Genomic DNA, 17,925 nt, shown 5'->3' on the forward strand with positions numbered 1-17,925 from the left:
ATTTGGTTATCACGAGGAAGACGGGACCGACTGAACTTGCTCGTTATACCGGAGAAAGGGTTTTTAAATCCAATCGCCATTGCATATTGTCACTATTGAAAATTATAATAAATGTTTACAAACATACCAGTTTCTAAATTTAAAATTCGGATAAATAAACATTCGTATTTTTCCACAGTGTGATTAAGCATAGAGAAGATTTTTTCACACATATTTCGCATCAGGTTTTTTTTTTAAAAATAAAATGGCGTTGCATAATAAATGGTATGCTTTTACCAATGTCATGTTGAATTATTTTATAAACAAACTGGTTGGCAGTACGCAACCAGCAACCAGGCCCAACCGTCGGGTCTGCAAGCAACATAAACATAGGTAAGTCTAACAGTTCCGAGAAAGTTCCCTTCTTTCTAGTTTCAAAACTAAAAAGGAGAATCCCTCCACCAAACGATCAGTCTTCCACCCATACTCATGCTACCGTCAATGACCCAACAACAGGCCTCAGTCAAGCTCTACAAATTGATTCCGTTATTTTTTTAAAATTTAAGCAAAAGGTTGTATATAGATGATTACTACTCACTAAGATGAATTGGATATTTGTAGGAAGAGAAATGGGTGGGGCCAAAGTCTTGAAAAAGGTCAGCATTTGGTTATTTATTGGGCAAACAAAGAATAAGTGGTTGAGGATCCTATCATACAAATAATTGCCACTTTTTCGCAAATTAAAACACTGCTGCTTGTAAGTAGTCATGTTTACAATTCAAGGGTTAGGTTTTAACTTATCTGACATCACCCACTTGTAATGTTCATTATGCATTGACCATAGAACATTTTTAAAAAAACATATAAAAAACCCCTGAAACAAAAATGTCATTCATAAACTACAAAAGAAGTTGTAAATTGTAATGCGGTGCCGAGCCTGTGCTTACTAAGTTCACAAAGCTTGGATTTTTTACACCCAATTTCAGCCATATGTGATACTTTGTCAATGCTGTCAGCGAAATCACCAATTCGGTACTTAGACACTTACATAGTATCATAAACGTAAACTGATCCCAACGCCCAGCAGCATCACCCATTTGGATTTTATTGCTTAGATTCTTATTTAGAAAATAAGGTTTTTAAACAATTGAAGAGTTTTTGCTCAACTGTTGACAATATTTTTGTTCGGCATGTCTGAAAAGAAGCTCGTTATAAAAGTGTATAAATGTATGGAGAAAATTGCAAACTAAAATGACAACTAATGTTTCCTCGTTATATCTAAGATCTCACTATTTCCGTGATCGTTATAACCAAGTTTGACTGTATCAGCGAGCTTCAGGTGATTTTTCACAAAAATGGTTCTTAATATATCGTGGGTATACTGGCAAAAAACGTTAACTAAAAAATATGCAGATTCAACTTAATGATGCAGTTTTGTAAAGTTTTTAATGCTCTACGAACTGGCAAAATATACTAAGTCATATTAAATTTCATATATCTAGTTTTTAAAATAAAAGTTAAGTCGTATTCCCGGTATTTGAATCGGGCTAAAAGCTTTAAATTACTAAATATCTACTTAATATAAAATTAAGAAACGGAAACATTAAAAACATGTTCTTTAATGAACACTTAACATCTTACTTTATTTAAATAAGATATAAAAGAGTAAAATTGGAACAAAACTTAAATGCTTGATTTCTCAAAACAGGGATTTGAGAGTTAAAGCTTTTTGCTAGTATACCCACGATATTTTCTTTTATTATTATTACTATCAAACATGTCATATTTAATAGTAACAAGATACAGCTTTTGACTAAAGGCCATTACTCACAAGTGCTTACTATCCGCGGGATAGTGATGAAGTTCAGTGCTATGGTAAATTGTATGTAAAAAAATGTTTCCTTACACGTGGTAACAATCAGAGCATTTAATTGTACAGCAACGTTTCTTAAAAATGTATGAAAATATCAATAAAAATGAACTACTTCAAAATGTCACAAGGTCACAATAACTAATCAATTATGGCGTTGTGCTAGATTTCCGGTTTCCGGATAGCCATGATTAGCCTGTTTTGAAGGGTTCGGGACTCTCATTTTAAATGTCATGAAAACTCTCCGAATCGAACTCGTGGCGTCACGGCAAGTGTAATTTCAAAAACACAAAACTTAAAAAAATCTAAGCGATAAGAATATACATAAAAATGAAAATATTTATTTTGTGGCTCAGTTTGAGTCTATTAACAAATAATAAAAATACACTGAACTTCCTCATTATCAACAAAAAAAAGCATCAATGTTTTGAGTATGTCCAAATATTTGCAGACTCGCTGGATAGTGTAAAGTGGCCACTTAAACCAGCAAACAACAGGTCATAAGAAATGTAAATAAATGCCTAGACTTCCATATTCCCTTCTCAAAAATGTTTTCCCTCTGTTGCAACAAATTTAGATCTAAAAAAAAGCAAATTAATGTGGCATTTTTTAAAAATTAACATTTAATGACAACCAATAAACTATCAAAATGAATAAAATACTTTTTCTGAATGTTTAGTGAAAAAATAGTGTGTTTTTGATGTAGAAGTGAGTTTAGAAAAAAATGAACTCTATGACAATAGATGAAAGTGTGGGATTGAAAATATTGTGTCTAAAATAGATTAGATTTTCACAGCCGTTTAGATTCGCATTGAGTTTTTTTGGGTTATCGTGTCTGTGTTCTTTGCGTCCTTTGCCAGTGTTTCGTGGATGTCAAATAGTTGTTTTGAAGGATGTTTCACACAGCAATATTTCATTCCATCTTGTGGTGTAATGATCAGCGCGTTTGCCTACCGTGCAATAGGCCTCGGGTTCAATATCGGACATGGTTGACATGAAATATTTATTTGAACCGGTGTTTTAGCATCATTTCAATAAATATTCCAAAACGCACTACTTTGAACTACGTCTCTGGTTCATATTCAATTCAATTATTTTATTAAAATACAACATATACATTAAAAACATATATTTAATACGTACATATTATAAAAAATAAAAAAATACATGAAAGAGACTCATGTCAAAGCAGTAGGAGAATCTTGTTTTGGAAAACCCCTTCGCATACATGGAACAGATCAATATCCAGAGCGATGTTATTCAGCATTGCGGTAGCCCTTCCAACAGGCAGGGTGGTCCTGTATATCGGAATATGAAACAATCTATGCTGACTCTGTCTTAGGTAATTATCAGGAACATTCAAACCAATGCTCATCATAATCTCAGAATTATCGATCGTACCGCGCAACAATCGATAAAAATGTGTAGTCAAATACACATTCCTTGTAATCTCTAAACTGTTGTAGCCAAGCATACCCTGGAGAAACTCGGTCGGGTAGAGTCAAGGGTAATACCCATACCATAATATTCACCAACCGATGATATGAAAGCGGTGAAGGATATCCGGTTTGCTTTACTGTAAATGAATCAATTGAGAGGACAGAGAAAAACCTCTGAAGTCACATGTGGAGTTATTTCAGAAATACAAAACATAAAAAAAATCATAGCGCTGATAATACAATATATTTATTAACGGACATTGTCCATGTATACAATTTATAGGGTTTAAATATTACAATAAAATAATAGTTTAAAACATGAAAAAAAAAGAAAAGAAGCATTGACAAACATAAGGGACATCGAGACAAGATCTGGACTATTTATTTAGTGCTCATTTAAATCGTTGTAAACTTAAACCAAAAAAGTCCAGATCTTGTCTTGAGTTAACAATACGATAAAAACGGGTCATTGGAGAATTAAGGCCATAGTTTGTTCTATGCTGATCGATGAACAGTACTTCATTGTTTCTCAATCTACGAGTCGGAATATTGAATTTTACTTGTCCCAGTAATGATGGAACATCGATTGTACCATTTAGTATGCCGAACATATATATGGAGTCAATATTAGTTCTACGTTTTTGTAGACTAGAAATATTTAATATTGACTCTTTCAGCATAAGAATAATTACCTCTCTCTAGTCCAAGCATCCACGCTATTTTTCGAAACAAGCGATGTTGGACTGATTCAATGTGATTTATGCGATTGACATAGAATATATAAAAAAAAAATGGCTAAGTTTAATAGTCAACAAATAAAATATATACAAAAAAATGAACTTCCTCATTGAAAACAAAAGTGGATAAAGGTGTTATATCGCAATTGAAAAAATTTACAAATACACTATCCACCATTTACGAAAAACTGATTTTGGCAGGTAATGAAGGTGTGTTATGATGGTAATAATTGTACTGGTCTTCAAAGCTTTAAGATATCTTTGCTTATTGTTACATAACATCTTCGTCCGCTCATATTTCATATTATGACACGGTACAAAACCTAAGGTTAAAAGGTTACGCAAATGTAAGGCGGCCTCCGTGGTGTAATGGATAAGACACTTGACGCAGAAGGTTCCAGGTTCGATTCCCGATCAGAACACAACATATCAATATGTGGCTTTTCTCAGCCGAGTGTTCTGTGTTCAAAAATACCCAAGCAAATTAAATCTACCCTGATTCTGGACGCCCCAAAACATCGCGCAGAGTACAAACGACACACGACTCGATAATCCAGAAAAATACAGTGCATATAATCCTGTCACATACGTATGTAAATTAGAATAATCACATTGTATTCAAATGATCTCATTCTTATTTTTTTTATCTTCAAATTATACTTAATACGACACGTGAAAAATTTAACGAAACATGTGTGTACACTTAATACATTAGTCAAAGGGGTTTTTTTACATTTTGAAAAATTGTTATTTTTAAATGAGTAAAAAATTACAATCGTAATGGTATTATTATTTTTCCCGTGCCACGTATACATTCTCTACGATGGTTTAAAATACGCTTCTTTTGGACTATCCAAAAACGAGACGTTTTGCGCCCTACGGGACAAACGGCACTTATTGCTTCACCCACCATACTTGAAGCGTGCGCATGCCAACCGCTGTCCATTTTGTACGTGCTCATTTTTAACCCGAAAATTACAAATTAAAACTTGTGAAAATACCCTTTACATAATGTTATTGATTCTAGATGTTAATAATCATAAAATAAATGCCGAATTATTCAATCGAATTTTGATTTAATTACTTCATAGGAATTTTATAAAAACGCTTATTCATACAATTATATTTCCATGTAAATAATAAATGGAATTGAAAATAAGATTTCTTATTTATTAATTAACCCAAAATGTGGTTTATACAAATCTGTGTATGTAGTGGTTTTAAATAAAGTAATTTATATAAATGATAGAAAAAATCCCCCCTTCTGTCAAAGATTTTTTCACAAAATTAAAAATGTATTGATTTTAATCAAAATTTAATGTGAAAGTAACATGTAAAAATTAATGTTAGATAATATTACGATGTTTTAATATGTATGCATAATATTATAATAGCAATTTACAGAACAGTGTTAAAAATATTCAATATGCTATGTTGGATTTTGTTTTGTCAATTTTTAAATTTAAATATTAATATATGAAAATTATTAAAATATCATTTTTAAACAATGTTGATACACAATTTCTGGTCCTGCACTCACAATAATTTTTTTTTAAATTTCTAACTAATTTTTAACACGTTCGGTGCGTCGGACACGACTCCCGTGTCCATGCGAAAATTGTAGCTCTGTATCGGACACAACTCCCGTGTCCATGAAAATACCCTAACCCTACATCGGTCACAGGAGCCATGTCATGTTGGTGGTTTCAGGATTCCCAACCAAATATTCTACAGCATGTCTACAATTGCTGTTTTTTAGTGTTAGCACTGTAAAAAATCTGTACTTCTATCTACAAAAAGAAATTTCATTTAAGTTTGTAAGTGAAAATTCTTGATGGAAGTTCATTGTAATTTATTATATAAATAAAAGACGAGTGATCCTTTAATCCACAAATTTGGAATATCCAGTGACCGCACCTAATGGTGCATAGGGCACTGCATTGGTACACCGATCGCAGTGTATCTTGATCAATTTTGTAATATGAAGGAAAGATGATCAGTCTTACGCTTCAGGTGCCAGTCCAGGGACTATGAATCATTCCACTGTTAAAACAGCGCTTTGAATAAATATTTCACATCAACCATGTCGGAAATCGAACCCGAGATCTCTTGCACGGCAGGCAAACACGCTGACCCCTACACCACGAGGCCGACAAAAATATAATTCATTTTTCTTAATCCATATCACATGTTTCCCTATTGAAAATGATGACGCAATTGCGTTTGGTGCGTAAAGAAAAATGACACGTGGCGTGTGGTGTAAGGACTGGCTTTAAAAATAAGATGAAATTCCCTTAAAAAAATTGGTATAACTATTACAGGATGAATAAGGAGAAGTACTTAAACCTCCTGGACGCGCCCGCCTACAGCAAGCAACGAACTTAGCAACTGTTCGACGATCCGCTATCCACACACGATTAAAAAACTGCGCAAACGCAATCGACAATGAATTATTAAATAGGAAATGCAACTGCTGCTGATGGACAGCGATTTGTCATGCACACGATCGATAAATCTTCGCAGATCAGTTCACACAGATAAATCATTGCGTTGCAAAGATAAATCGTATTGTTGCTTTGAAATTTCAAAACTGAAATTTGTGGTTTTTTGTACTTCATTGGGTCAATATAAAAAAAACATTAAGTACAGTGCGTTTTAATGTTAAATGCCCTTTACTAATGTAGTGGCTGTCGGTGAACCGATTAAACTTACGAATTTCGTTTGTGTAAGTTTGCACAATTAAATATTAAATTTGAAAACATTCCGTACACACGCATAAACAAAGACCATTAAAGTTTCAATGATCAGATCAGTTCACACGGATAAATCATTGTGTTGCAAAGATAAATCGTGAAGTTGCTTTGAAATTTTAAAAACTGAAAAATGTGGTTTTTTGTATTTTATTAGGTCAATATAAAAAAACCATTAGGTACAGTGCGTTTTAATGTTAAATGCTCTTTTCTAATGTGGTAGTGGCTGTCAGTTAACCAATTAAACTTACGAATTTCGTTTGTGTAACTTTGCACACTAAAATAATCATTTTGAAAACATGCCGTACACACACATAAACAAAGACCATTAAAGATTCAAACGCACCATACAATTATTGTGTTTATGTCAGAACCAGAGATTTGGAGAATGAATTAGCAAAATACCAATATAGCATGCTAACCACTTCACTATTAGAATAATTTGTTGCCTCTAGCACGTTTTTGCTAAATTAAATGTGTATTTTTTTGTATTTCTGATTTATCTATAAAATAATTATATAAATGTATATGCTCGTATAACAGTACTTCATAATATTAACGTATTGTAAAATGTATACATATTAAGTTCCTATATTTATGGTTTGAAGTATTTTTTTTAATATATATTTTTTTGTTTTAACTCTGTGCAATGACTGTTAATTAAATTATTTTTCCTTTATGAAACTATGTTTTATTTTCACATGATATTTATAATATGTTATCTTTATGATATTGACTCTGAATAGGCTAAATGACTTATGCGTCATAAGGTGAAATTTGCACGGGAATGAATTAAAGATTTTAAAAATATATTGAGGAGTTCACGTCATTATGTGTTAGCTGACTGTTTTGTGCGTTTCCTGGTGCTTGTTTGAAATGCCGAATAAAATTGAAAAGCCAGCCGCTTGCGAGATAAGGACTGTGATTCGTTTCCTTAACCTTTTATAGGAAAACTTAAAAAATAATATGTGTTAATTGTATTCTTTATAATATTTATATTTTTTTATTAACAATAATAATATACACAATGTGATAAATACACAATCAAGTAAGTATTTATTCTGAAATAAAACAAAGGTATACACGATTAAATGGCTGACTTATTGCCAGTAGCAATTTCTTGCAGTCAGACAAAAAACAAATATAAAATTCCATAATGAAAAAAAGTAAAAACCTAAATAAAAAGTAAACAATTTAAATAAATTAAAAATGAAATAATTTAGTAAATAAATAAAAAGTTTAGAAAAAACAAACAGTAAAAAAATTACATAAGTTATTGCTTACGTTATTTACATTCAATACATTTTAATTCATTTAATTGCATCTTTCAAATATTAATTTATACTAATTTATAACATTTATTTATTTGAAACACTTAACACTCTTGAATTTTTTTATTTGGGAAGCTTATAAATTTTGACTGGCATGCATATGTGCCGTCTTTGTATAAATTAACGTTTCATCAATGGAATTTTAAATTTACTCTTGTTCCTGGTGTTTTAAAAATGGCTCTTTTCTTGCGTACTAAAATATTGAAGTCTTGATTCAACAACAAGACTAAGTTCCATCAAATAAATGTCCATTGCTGTTAATAAATTTGATCTAATAAAAATTGGTTTACATGTTGCCAGGTAATCAGCATTTACCATTTTCCTAACACACCTTTTTTTAATTTTAAAAACATTCTGTACATTAGTAAAGTTATCCCAAAATAATACCTTTTTTCAAAATTGAATATGCATTTTTTTTTTGTTCTACCACTACTACCATCACGCCATTTCCCCGTGGGGGTAGGCAGAGAGAATGGACCGCCACACATCTATCCTGGCATACATTCCTAGCTTCTTCCACATTCATACATCTTGTCATACATGCCCTTCGGTTCTGTCTGCTTTTGACATGACCAGACTTAAGATATTGGTTTATCTAATCATGCCACATCTTCCTTAGTCGTCCTCGTCTCACGTTACCATTAATTTTCGCCATATATACTTGTTTTACCATTCTTTCGTCGTCCATTCGTTCTACGTGACCAAACCATCTCAGAGATCCTTTCTTAATCTTATCAATTATACTTGACTCAGATTTACACTCTCGCCTGATTTCATCATTCGTAACCCTGTCATATATTGATTTCCTACACATTTGTCTAAGAGATCGCATTTCAACCGCGTTAACTCAGCTTTCATTCTTCCTCTGCCAGCTCCATGTTTCACTTCCATACATAAGTGTCAAGACTAAAACTCTGTTGTGCAATAAATAAATATGTTTTTAGTGTAAATAAATGTGATTTATTATATAAATAAAACACGAGTGATACTTTAATCCACAAATTTGGAATATCCAGTGACCGGTTTCATCGCTTTCGCGACATCTTCGAGACTGGTATCTTTATTAAAGAGTTAAATGTATTTATACAAAACAGAGGTAAGGATTGATAATTTAAAGTTATATGTAAGTAAATTAAATAAAGTTATTTTTATCTTAAGGATCATTATCAAAAAAAAATCTATATATAAGATATAATGCTATTTTAATGAGTTTAAGTATTTTATTTTATTTTTAGAAACCGGTCATTGGATATTCCAAATTTGTGGATAAAGGACCACTCGTGTTTTATTTATATAATAAATTACAATGAACTTCCATCAAGAATTTTCACTTACAAACTTAAAATAAATAAATGTGAATTGAATGTCATTGATTTTAACATATAAATATTATTTTAAACTACTTTCGAACTCGTGTTTTTGATATTGTCTCTAGCTTCAAAAATATTTAAACGTGTGGTTGGTTTTGAAAAGGCCTCTCGGAACAAACAAAGGCTCTCGATTGCCTGAGCGGATGGGCTTTTTATGGCTTGGCTTCGAGTCGAGATGCGCAATTCGTGTCCTTGTTACTTATCTACAATAACCTAACGGTACTTTTTTAAGATATACGTTTTACAGAATAATATATATTATTTTTAAATGATAGAATTAATGGATTTGGCACAGCGGTGCTTTCGGTCTATATGAAACACTTAGCTTACTCTTGCGAGTCACGTGGTTCAGCAAAATTGTGTACTCCAAATGCAGGATCTCCCACTCTAGAAGTGTCATAATTTCCCTGGAGCCCGCGTCCGCGCCTTACACCTTCTTGTATGATGTTCCAAGAAACGGGGGGTTTAGCTTCTGGTACATTAAAGTCAATGGGGGCAAAAGCCTAAAATAAAATAATTAAATTACATAACATCTCTATTATTCCTTTTTTATATACAATTTCCGTAGCACTGAACTTCTTCATTGTGGAATCATCTCCCACCCACTATCAAAGATGTATCTACAGTTGCTCTATTTAAGGGGGTTCCTCACATATATTTTATAAAAGATTTTCGGACAACAATCAATGCATGTTGATAGATGGTGTGATAAGGTAAAAAAAAAAAAAAAAACAACTTATCAGGCATAGAATTAAGAATAGTCTAGAAGGAGCGTAGAATCATATTTGAATACATCGGACTGTGTCCAAAAATCCCCCCACTCCGCCCCACTTTCGCCGCACGCATATTTGAAGTCGCCGCGATAATGTTGCCAGATTGCGAAAAATATAACCATAACAAAAATGTTAGATAATTATATTTAAAAAAAGCAATTTGTTAATTTCTCTACAATCGTATTGTACACGCGGAAACATTGATTGACACAACAGAGTAGATAAGTAAAGGGTCATTTAATAAGAGTAATTGAATTAATAAACCCCGAACTTAAAAAATGAAACAATTTGTATTTTACTTAAAACGGATATTTTAAAAATAATATTTGATGTTTTAAAGATAATTTTGGTCAAATGGCCACCACGGCGTTGTTTAATCCGAGAGGTCAAATTTTCGTTAGTTCTCTCCTTAGATGAGCAAATTGCTAGTCCATGATTGGAAAGTTGAACTAAATTCTCAGATTGATACTGCGGTGCCGGGTTTCAAAGAACGCTGTATAAAAGAGAAAGAAATCGAAAGTTCATGCCCTGTCCGAAAGAAAGCCATTTTAACTATTTTCGAGAGAAAGACTTCAAGGATTTTTTTCTAATTATCATTAGAAAAAAATCCCTTTTAATACCTTTTTAATAAGAAAATATCAATACAGTCTACCCGATAGTTTTAATTTCCCCTTTGTTGAGTAACCTTTTTGTAGTATTGCCTTTTAGAAACAGAACTAATCATTAGAGTTTTACATTTAGATAAATGACATTTTGTGTAAATAACATTTCTCCTCAAAATGCATTGACAATTTGTATAGCCTACGTGTTGTTTTTGCTGTAATCGGTTGTTTTACACTGTTTTAACTAATTAACGCGCATAAAATGTCTTTAGTTATAAGATTCAAGCACTGTTTAGTTCCGATGTGCACAAACACTACGGTGAAGACGCCAAATAAAGCTTTTTGGCCATTCCTAGTACCTAATGAAAAAACGCGGAAAAAATGGTTGATCGCATTTGAACGCTATGAAACGAGATGTTAAAAAAAACAACCCACTATATCTTTTTTCCGTAGGTCTTATTCAGTACAAAATACTAAATTTAATGATGTAGACTATAAAAATTTACCATCTGTAGGTATTAAAATTAGCACTTATAAAGCTTGACAGGTACTACAATATTAAACTAGTTTATTCTTTTACCGTTATTGTTTATATTTGTATTATATTTCTGTACTTATGTTACTAAGTTTAATTTGTACTTTGTACTATGGCATTGTCTCCGTATTTTTTCCTAGCTGATACCTATATTAATAAGTAAATCACATTTAATAAAAAAAAGGCATAAACACGCACTCGAGCAACAGAAATGTTGTGTCAAAGTCAAGTTACTTCCCTTTTGCATTAAATATACGCGAAAAAACATATTTATAGTACATGCAAATAATACAACTATTTAAATTAATACATTCTGGAAGCAAACATTATATATTTCTTTGCCTTCCGGCCCTTGCATTTCTATACTCGGAACTTAAAAAGTTTGTATTGGATGAGAAAAAAATACCCATCATGATTATATCTATTTTGGGCAAGTTATCAAATTTTCCTTGTAAAAAACCAATGTCATAATGCTGTGGATGTTTATAAATGAAAACAAAAAAAAAACAATGAAAAAGACGAAATTTAAATATATATTTTTTTTTAAAAGCCACAAGCAGCCCGCGTCGGACGATCTCAGTATAGGATTTGAGTGAACATAGGATCGATAAGTCACGCGTGACGTCATCAACATTTTGGCCAGTTAGGGCCGTTTTATTTCTATCAAACTTCAAATAGGAAATTATAAATGAAAACATTCGTTTCAGATTTTGATAGTAAAATGTTCGCAATCGTAAAAATATTATTTAAATACTGAATACATTTAAAATCATATCCCCAGTTTATGAAAATACCCTAATAATAATATTATTACCAGAGGTACCCACCTCTGGTAATAATATTTTTAACACGACAATGCGCTGGTGATACGCTGTTTCGTTCTGTGATGTAATCGTAGAATATTGGTGTGAAAATACCTTTAAAAAGTATACTACAACTGTACGTCTGTTTTGTCAACCATCCTATAATGTTTTACCCTTTTTGTGTACGAGTTTTTACAATTCATAGCGTTTTTGAAAAGCGTGTGTAGCAATATAATGAAAATAGCAAAGTATTTTCTTTTTCAGATTATACTACTGGTATACTAGAACAAACTTTTTTGTGCACGAGTCGTTTTTATTTGCATGAAGTAATTCTTATATATTTGTCTCCAAAGAAACTATGATGAAATATTACTCGAGTCCAGATGAAAAAATAATAACCCTGTAACCCGTTTTTGTGAAAGTCAAAAAAATCAATTGCGGGTTTACAATAAACTTCCCAACACGTCTTGCAGCTACAGAGCGCAAGAACGGTTGAGGTTCTAGAAGAAATATAATAATATATATTCATTGTATAGGTTCAATTCAATGTATCGCTATGGATTAAAAACACTGGCTTAAAAACATATTTTTTCATTTAATCGACTCATGTATAGGTCAATTATCTAGTGCTGGCGCGTTCACAAAACTTACACAAATTCATTTTTAATGTACAGAATATTGATTTGAAAACGTTAATATTAAATTTTAGTTAAATAAACTATGTTTTTTTAATCCGTTTTGGATTAGAGCGAGAAAAAAAATCAGTAAAGAAAATGTCATATATTTATTTTACAACAATACCAAAAATATCTGCCGGCAAATTTAACTTCCCATTGTCATCGAGGCCCAGGGTTCAATTCCTGGCAGGGCCGTGAAATATTGATTTTGAAGGTTTTTTAAACTGCAATATTTCGTTGTTCTTGGACTGGCACCTGAAGCGTAACGCTGATCACTGAACCTACATGTCACAGATAATCGAGCTTCAATCGAATGCAGCAGCATTCGGTTTACCGATGCACTGCCCTATGCACCACTAAGTGCGGAAAGATAGATGATGACATTTTTAGAAATTAAAAAAAAATCAGGTAACTTACTCTTGGGTCAACGACCCTGAAACGGAAACCGCCCGCAGGAATGTCAACTGATGGATTGAAAGCCTGAAATAAAAATAAATAAATTTACATAAAATTGCGATTATTGCATTGTTATTTAAAGCCTATAATTATAACCATATTAAGGGTTTGTCATTCATTTCAACTTTCGAATTCAGAAACGTGATAGATCTGAAAAGTTGCGTTTTAGAAAAAAAATATGAATACCATTTGACATTTTGTTTAAAAAATATGTCTTTAGCTCGCCAAAATAACGCAAAGTTTTAAAGCCCAAAAAATGCTTCGAGAAGATTTTTCAAATCTCATTAAATGGGCGCATGACTATGGCTTAGTAATAAATTCTAAAAAAACTAAAATTGTTCACGACATGTATCCTCACCATATATTACTAAATGTGAATTTGAAATATAAATACAAGCTAATATAAATTTTTGCCTTCATTCAAATTTAAATATAGAATCAGATAAATGTAATCGTCCTATTTTATAGATGTTGTAAATAATCATAAATATTTAGGATTAATTATTGATTCTAAATTTAGCTGGGGTGTTCATATTGATGGAATCTGCAACAGATTAAGGTACTGGCTTAAGGTGATTTATGAAATCAAAAGCATACTACCTTTCAAAACGTTAAGATACATAAATATACCTCGCTCATTGAATCCATTATATCTTATGGAGTGCGTGTCTGGGGTCTCACCTTCCAGTCTCATCTGGGTAAAATTTATGGTATTTAGGTGAGACTGTTGAGGGGGAAACATATGGGCGAAGTTGTATATATATATAAATATATATTTTTTTTTTTTTTTTTAATTCTGTAATGTCCTGCGGGTAAAACAACTTTGTGACTACAAATTGATTGTAGATCACTTTGTTAATCCGGAATATAAAAAAAAAGTTTCCCACACTCACAACACTTGATTAAAAACTAAGGGCTCCCTGTTTGTTCCCCGAATTACAAATTACTTCGGAGAGCGACCATTACATTGCGTTGTTCCAAGATTGTTCAATGATCTCCCACAAACGGATCCAAAAAAAATCCCCAAAAAGGATCTTTAAATGAAAAAAAAAAGAATTGAAGAAATATCTTCTAGATACTTTATAGTGCCTGTTTATAAATAAATTTGTAAAATATAAATAAAATAAATGTAATATAAACCTGTCATAAAAAAAAAATGTGTCCCACCGAAAAGTATTAAGACTTAATGGGTCACGAATTCTTGTATGTATTTTCTAATTATAAAATAAACGCTGCTCTGCAGCACTGAAACTGAAAAAGAAAGAGGAAATATACAATTCTATTTCAATTACATGGTTCATGCAAATACACACGTTTTCATTCCGAAAATTCCATTTTACTATAATAAACAATTGAACATAACTCGGTCAATTTTCCATTGTCATTTAGGCCCAGGGTTCGATTCCTGGCAGTGTCGACGTGAAATATTGATTTTGATGATTTTTTAAACTGCAATATTTCATTGTTCTTAACGCTGATCACTGAACCTTCATGTAACAGATAATCGAGCTTCAACCGAATGCTGCTGTATTCGGTTTACCAATGCAGTGCCCTTTGTACCACTGGGGGCGGAAAGACAGATGACGACATATTGAGAAATTATTAAAAAATCAGTTGGCTTACTCCTGTGCCACCGAACCCGAAATGAAAACCACCCCCTAGAGAGCCCCCGAATGGATTGAAAGCCTGAAATAAAAATAAATAAATTACATAACATCGCAATTTTAACATTGTTATTTACTGCCAATATAATTTACATGTGTTATATTATTATTTTGCTTTTTTATTTGTTTATTTTTCCATACATATATTATTTACATAGAAACATAATTACAAAAATACATCTTAAAATTAAGCTATGACATGAATTGGAAAAAAAGCCCACAAAGACTACAGCATCTGAGCGTGGGCCATTCCTTTTTTAATTATTAAAAAGTGTATAGCACATATGGGTATATGGTATGACGTGACCATGAAAAGAAAAGAAATGAAAAAGAAAATAAAAAAGAAAAGAAAAGAAAAGAAAAGAAAAGAAAAGAAAAGAAAAGAAAAGAAAAGAAAAGAAAAGAAAAGAAAAGAAAAGAAAAGAAAAGAAAAGAAAAGAAAAGAAAAGAAAAGAACAGAAAAGAACAGAAAAGAAAAGAAAAGAAAAGAAAAGAAAAGAAAAGAAAAGAAAAGAAAAGAAAAGAAAAGAAAAGAACAGAAAAGAAAAGAACAGAAAAGAAAAGAAAAGAAAAGAAAAGAAAAGAAAAGAAAAGAAAAGAAAAGAAAAGAAAAGAAAAGAAAAGAAAAGAAAAGAAAAGAAAAGAAAAATAAAAGAAAAACCAAATTGATTTATATATTACTACACTAAAAATGTATAGTAAAGTTTTGACAAAAACCAGATATATTTGGGGTATAAATATTGCAGCTCAAACAATTTCCCGAAATCTCAAACTGTTATATTTAAACAGTTGTTCTGTTTTTAAACTGTTACGGTAAAGAAAAATAAGTCAGGATATTAAATTAAACTGGTTCTAAAAATAACAGATTAAAGGTGCGTGGCAAAAAAGTTTCTCTCCACCCCCCCTGGAAATAAAAAAATGAACTATGTATTGTTCCTTAATAACAGTTTAAAGCAGCGCGGCTCATAACAAGTAACATTTTCATTAAGTTTTGTGAAACTGTTTCAGCAGTTGCTTGCGCTATATTGTTGCCCACGTTGCGTTGCTTTAAACTGTCATTTAGAAACAGTTTTATTTGTGAAACAGTGACTGTAACTGCTACTCAGACTATAACTGCTACTAGAAAAAACGTATTAGGAAAGAATGATAAAAGTGGCATGATCAGATAAACCAAAATCTCATGTCTGGTCATGTCAAAAGTATATGAATGTAGAAGAAGCTAGGAATGTATGTCAGGAAATACTTGTATGGCGGTCCATCCTGTCTGCCTACTGACGCATGGCGTGATGGTTGTAGTAGTACCTGAAGCGTACCACAAACCACCTTCCATAATGAAACAAATTATTGAGATGCACTGCATTTGGTACACTAATGAGATGCCCTATGCACCATCGGGTGGGGATGGTATGATGATAATATTTAAAAATGTTACCTGGCGCTTATTCCTGATTTCGACCGAATCTCTCATTTCATCCAGATTTTCGTTTATTGTCAAACTATGTACAAAGACAGTACTTAATATTAAAATCAGAAAAATTTTCATTTTGATAAAATCAAAACTAATAATTATAACGAACTGTAACAGTCCAAAGACAGAAATCGAATGAATTAAAGCTGTTAGATTTCCCTTATATAAGTTCAGTTTCGAATGATTACTCAGTTTATCTCAATGTGGGTTTTTCTCAGGGGGATTCATTATATCTGTTTACTGTGCACATAAATAATATTTTTTATTATTATTTAAGATAGCAATTTGACATGCATTTTCCCTAATGCAGAGGTGTAATAGAGATATTTAGGAGCCATTTCATGAAGAGATTTGAATACTGTCCAGCAAAGTTATAATTTATTATTTCTGGGCTTTTTAACCAGTTCAAATCTCGAGAATGTGGTAAGAGATGTAAGAATATTTTTTTACTCCCGTAATAAGGCTTGCCGCTTTAAATACAGATTGAAATATCAGTCGGGCGTTTTGGGAGATTCGGAATATTTCGGAATATTTCCCTGTACGATCGCATTTCGACAGCATTCAGCCTACTTTCATTCCTGTTTTTCCAAGTCCATACTTCACTTCTAAACATTAGTGTCGGGACCAGGACTCCCTTGTGAACTGCTAATTTTGAGTCTTGCGACCGGTAGTCATGGTATTTTAATTTAAATATTTCATTAAAATTGAATATTAGTGTGAATGTTACTCAGTTTGTAAAGTGGCCACTTGAACTAGCACATAAAATCGGATAAAAAGTGGTTGGAATCGTCGCGCGTCGTGGAAAACATTGTTATATTTTATAGTTCATTTTGTGATTTAGTACCATAAATTGAAGAACATTTAGATCATATTAAAGGTAGGTATCCATTCCACGTTCCTATCCTTTCTCAAATATTTCCCAATCGCAAAACTGAATGAAATTCTATTTTCATTTACAGTCCGCTTTTTCGTTAACATTTTGGTCATAAGCCTTAAACACTGTTGATAAATCCATCTGATCCAAGGAGTGTAAAAATTGAATCAGGCGTTGCCTAGTATGTATGTGAAATTATTCAATCAGATGAAACTCACACGCATCAATAAAGATTTCAGGTCTTTTACTTCACCAACATCAACATATGTAAGAATCGAAGGAATATAACAGTTTAAATAATACGGGCAGAATGGTGAATGTTACACAGTGAGTAAAGTGGCCATTTGAATTAGCCGATGACAGGTCATGAGCCCTGTTGATGCGTAGAGTTCTATATTCCCTTCTTTAAAATGTACTGCACCTCTGTTGTAATATGTTAATTGAAATATTTAATATCTAATTTTTACTACGAAAGTGGATTTTGTTTTTTATTCACGTATAAAATAGCTTATTGCGATAATTTCAGTATTTTTAACTTCGCAACTGCAAAAGTGGACTCCTGGTATTTATTCTTTAAGGTACAGATTAATAACAAAA

General features: G+C 31.9%; 1 protein-coding gene across 2 annotated transcripts; it reads right to left on the reverse strand.

Annotated features, from left to right (window-relative positions):
* Positions 1–19: 19 nt before the first annotated feature.
* On the reverse strand, positions 20–17,224 carry LOC148271296 (uncharacterized). Of its 2 annotated transcripts, XM_088241556.1 has the most exons (5): positions 16,419–17,135; positions 14,946–15,008; positions 13,284–13,346; positions 9,807–9,979; positions 20–2,428 (listed from the first exon to the last, which is right to left on the reverse strand). In XM_088241556.1, exons 1-5 carry the CDS (start codon positions 16,527–16,529, stop codon positions 2,392–2,394), a joined length of 447 nt encoding a protein of 148 aa, XP_088097682.1. In that variant the 5' UTR covers positions 16,530–17,135; the 3' UTR covers positions 20–2,391. The 2 variants fall into 2 exon arrangements, with proteins under 2 accessions (XP_088097682.1, XP_088097683.1); XM_088241557.1 differs by lacking the exon at positions 14,946–15,008 and having other exon boundaries at positions 16,419–17,224.
* Positions 17,225–17,925: the final 701 nt, after the last annotated feature.

This window comes from Micrasema longulum, unplaced genomic scaffold, assembly GCF_059751315.1.
Source record: "Micrasema longulum isolate JH-2025_06_02 unplaced genomic scaffold, ASM5975131v1 h1tg002962l, whole genome shotgun sequence".
In the NCBI taxonomy this organism is placed as follows: domain Eukaryota; kingdom Metazoa; phylum Arthropoda; class Insecta; order Trichoptera; family Brachycentridae; genus Micrasema; species Micrasema longulum.